Source organism: Symphalangus syndactylus, chromosome X (assembly GCF_028878055.3).
Source record: "Symphalangus syndactylus isolate Jambi chromosome X, NHGRI_mSymSyn1-v2.1_pri, whole genome shotgun sequence".
NCBI classification, from domain to species: domain Eukaryota; kingdom Metazoa; phylum Chordata; class Mammalia; order Primates; family Hylobatidae; genus Symphalangus; species Symphalangus syndactylus.
In genome coordinates this window covers 107,722,833-107,726,678 of record NC_072447.2, presented here as the reverse complement: position 1 = coordinate 107,726,678, position 3,846 = coordinate 107,722,833, and the positions used below count along the sequence as shown (strand labels likewise).

At 50.0% G+C, this 3,846-nt stretch overlaps 1 protein-coding gene across 1 annotated transcript; it reads right to left on the bottom strand.

Annotated features, from left to right (window-relative positions):
* Window positions 1–582: 582 nt before the first annotated feature.
* LOC129475867 (transcription elongation factor A protein-like 3) lies at window positions 583–2,604 on the bottom strand. The gene is given in 4 exon segments (XM_063635013.1): window positions 583–926; window positions 928–1,476; window positions 1,841–1,910; window positions 2,457–2,604. Coding segments are annotated over 2 exon segments (552 nt in total). The 5' UTR covers window positions 1,450–1,476; window positions 1,841–1,910; window positions 2,457–2,604; the 3' UTR covers window positions 583–896.
* Window positions 2,605–3,846: the final 1,242 nt, after the last annotated feature.

The following is a 3,846-nucleotide window of genomic DNA, read 5'->3' as shown; positions in this document are numbered from 1 at the left end:
CCTGGGAGATAAGTATTATCCCCATTTCACAGATGGCAAGACTGACCCTTACAGCAATGAATTTGTTATAACTGCCAGGTTGATACCTCTAGCTATTAGTCTCAGAGGTAATATGAATTTTACTTATCATTTTATGTTCTGGCAACAGAAATTTTAAATGTCTTTATTACCCTCATAAGCTCACTGAACAGTTCAATTGTTTATGTATTGTTTTCTTGTTTAGTTTTTAAAATTATTGTTATGACAAAAGGACATATCCTTTAAGAAAAGGTAGAGATGAGTGAGAGCAAAGAAAAGAAAAAGAATCACATCCTATGGGGGAGCCATAGGATGGTAAAGGAACCAGGAGAAGGGGTAGCAGTGCCCACTCACCTAGTTACACCTAGGGAAGACATGAGGATGGGCACAACAACAGCAGAATGACATGGAGGTACCTACCCAGCAGGTGATTGAACTCATTTTTGGGTACCATTCAGGAATAACCATTGGCTACTTTTTAGTGTACTTTTTCAGAGTTTTCTTTGTGCACAAATGCATTATGCAAATATTTACATTTTTATAAAAACGGGCTGATACTGTATATGCGGTTCTGCAAACTGTTTTTTTATTTTTATTTTTTATTTTTTTTACAATGTACCATGAACATCTTTTCCACGCACATGGGTGAAAATCCTCTACTAAAATATAGAGCGCTGTAGTTGGGTCAAAAGGCTGCTGGTAACGAGACTGACATCTAAAGCAAAGTATCAGCTTAAGGTTAAAGCATTGGGCCTGTCAAATACCTACCAGGGAAAGCAGGGCCAGCAATATTCTCATCAGAGAAGTCAGAATGGAAGGCCAAAGACATTAAAGGTATGGGATATCGTGTAAGCCCCTCTGGCCCCTACCTCCACCCCTCACTCCCCTGACACCCCGTTGTCCCCTTGGGGCGAATGGATCCTGTACATCTCTTTGCATCCAATGAAAACCACCCATTTTCTGTTTTTTCCTTAGCTCCTCCTGAGCCCTTGACACATCTCCACATTCTCTCATCATCTCCTCACTGCTCAGATGCCTTTCCTGTAAGTCCTCCTGAGAGTCCTTGGGGGAATCGTCCGTCCCCCTGTCCGTTTTTCTTTTTGCTTTCCGGGGCACATAATCTTCAGCTGGGCGTTTTTCGGCGGCCCCCGGCTGGCTCTCTGGCTTTGCCTGGGAGGCTGGCTTGCCCTCGCCTTGTGGCTTGCCCTCACCTTCGGACCTGCCCTGCTTTTCCTGACTTCCCTCATCTTCCAGTTGTCCCTCATCACCTGGCTCTCCCTCATCCTCTCTCTTTCCCTCGAATTCTGTCTTCCCCTCCACGTCTGGCTTTTCTTCCTCGTCTGACTTTCCTTCATCATCAGGCTCTACTTCATCTTCTGGCTTTCCCTCGTTTTCCAGGTTTCCTTCATTTTTGTTGTAGGGTTTTTCCATGTCGAGATTTCCCCTCCTTTTCCTGTCCTGGGGGATGGGAATGGAGGGAAGAGGAGACAAATAAGAGACATGGGAGACTGAGGGCATGGGGTGGAAGGCAGGTCTGGATAGTACTTGCATCTCACCCCCGGTGAGGGTTCCCCTAAGCTGGCCAGGCCTCCAAGAGGGCCTTCTGCCCACCACGTAGCCTGCCACTCCTCCCACACACGTGAGCCAGCCATTCCCTGGCAGTCCCTGCCACCTTCTCTGCCCTGGTTCAGCCTGGTAAGGTGTGTGTTCATGTGAGTGGGGGATGGGCAGGGGCCCCAATTCGGCCCTGGCCGGGCCCTCCACACTCTCAACCCTTATAGGGCCCTGTCCATTGAGCTCCCCTACAACCACCTTCACAGACCTGCGGGGATTCTGGACAGGTTGCTCCTGCTTTTTAGGCCTCGCAGAGCGCTGGGAACAGACGCGCAGACCTGCGGACAGACAGGAGACAGGGGTAGGGGCTGCGCAGTCAGCGGTCTCGCAGGTACTCGGTTCCCTTTCCTGAGTCCAGGCCCTGCTCACCCAACGTTTTCCTCCCCTACATCCCCCGCACCCCAGCCGCCATTTCTTTCCAGGCCTCGGGCACCAAACCAGGATGCTTTCCAAACTGCGTTTGTCTCTGTGTCCCCTTCCCCTGGAGGCAACCTGTCCCAGCGCCACCCCGTTTTTGCGGAGGTCAGATGTTTCCATGGGAGCAGATCGTGAGAGGGGGTTATTTCCCGAATATGTCTACGTTTCACTGTTGCACTGCGGGGTTGCTCCCCCATACCCCATTTCCAGTAGTAAAATGGATGGAGGGCTCAGTGCAGGGGGTCGTCGAGAAGGCGGGCCAGGCTCCCCCGCTCTTGCCTCCGCCCGCTCCGCTTCCCCCTCCTCACCAGTCTCCCGGATCCTTTCTCCGCCCCCTCCCTACTCCTACTGCCAGCCACCTCCACCCCTTCCCTGGGTTCGCCCGCAGCGCCCACCTTCACACTGACCTGCCGGGACCCGGGACAGGCCTGTGCCTCCTCTGGCTCGCGGAAGCCTGCTCGCTTCTCCCCCGCTGCCCGGGCAGCTCAGACAGCTGGTTCTGCGCGGGCGCCGGGACCGGACCGCAGGGCGGGCGGGCGGGTGCGGGGGCTGGTGCCCACGTAGGCGCCCGGCGGGTCACGTGAGCGTCGCGTCACCCGAGCTCGGCCCCCCTTGCCTGACCCACCTCACCATCCATCCCCGAGGGACCGGGAGGCTGGGGACGGTCGGGGTCGGGGTGTGTTTGTGTAGCAAAGGGGGGTCACTGAGAAGAGAGGAGGGGGTGGCTTTCTGACCCCAGGTGCTTTACCTGGCGCATCTCACAGCATCCTCGCAGGGTATCTCTCTCTGATGCCCATTATCGCCAGGTGTGACAGTTGATCAAAGAGGGTACCCGACTTTGCCAAGAAACGCTCAGCCCCAGAACTCCAGAGCCCGCTTTCAAGACCGTCTCTGCCTGCCTCCAGAGCCCAGGGTGGTGGTGCCTGCCAGGAAGCTGAGCTGCCACCTTGAGTGGCGGTGTTCCTAGGGTTCTGTCCTGGGCCTCCTCTCTCCTCAGTCCTCAAGTTCTGTCTCCCTGTTTGATCTCATTCATTTCCAGTAAAGACCAATGACTTCCAGATCTACATCTCCAGGCTATTCCCACCCCAGAATCTCAGACCTATTTTTGCATTCCCATCAGAAATATAGGGGAGTGTTTTGTTTCCCAACGCCCTTCCCAACATAACCTATGACATACTTTTAAATGTGCACTAATATGATAGTTGAGAATTAATATCTCAATGGCATTTTATTTTGCCTTATCTCTGTTTAAGGACAACTTAAATATCTTTCCTTGTGAATTGTCGGTTCATGTCTTTTCCACATTTTTCTAGTGGGTTGTTGGTCCTTCTCATCTCAATTTTCAAGTTTTCTTAATACATTAACTGTTATATATGTTGCAGTTTTCTCTCCAGTTTGTCAGTTGCTTTTTGGCTTTGTTTATGGTGTTTTTCTGCCATGCATTAAAAAAAGTAGTCAAATTTATTTAACTTTTATTGCCTCTAGATTTCGATTCATAGTTAAGAAATCTTTTCCTACATAAGGTCCAAGAAGCATTCACTCATGTTTTCTTCTAGTATTCATATGGTTTTCTTTACATTTAGAGTTTATATTTGTGTATGGCAAAAAGTATTGATGGATCTTTTGTTTTCTTTTTCCAATTGGTTTCTCAGTTGTTCTGGCATCAGAAAGTCCATCTTTGCTTTAGGGATTTGAGATGCCACCTTTATTACATATCAAATTTCCATATGTACTTGGAAAACTTTCTGGGCTTTCTATTCTATTTCATTGGTCTGTTTGCTATCCATATACCAGTTG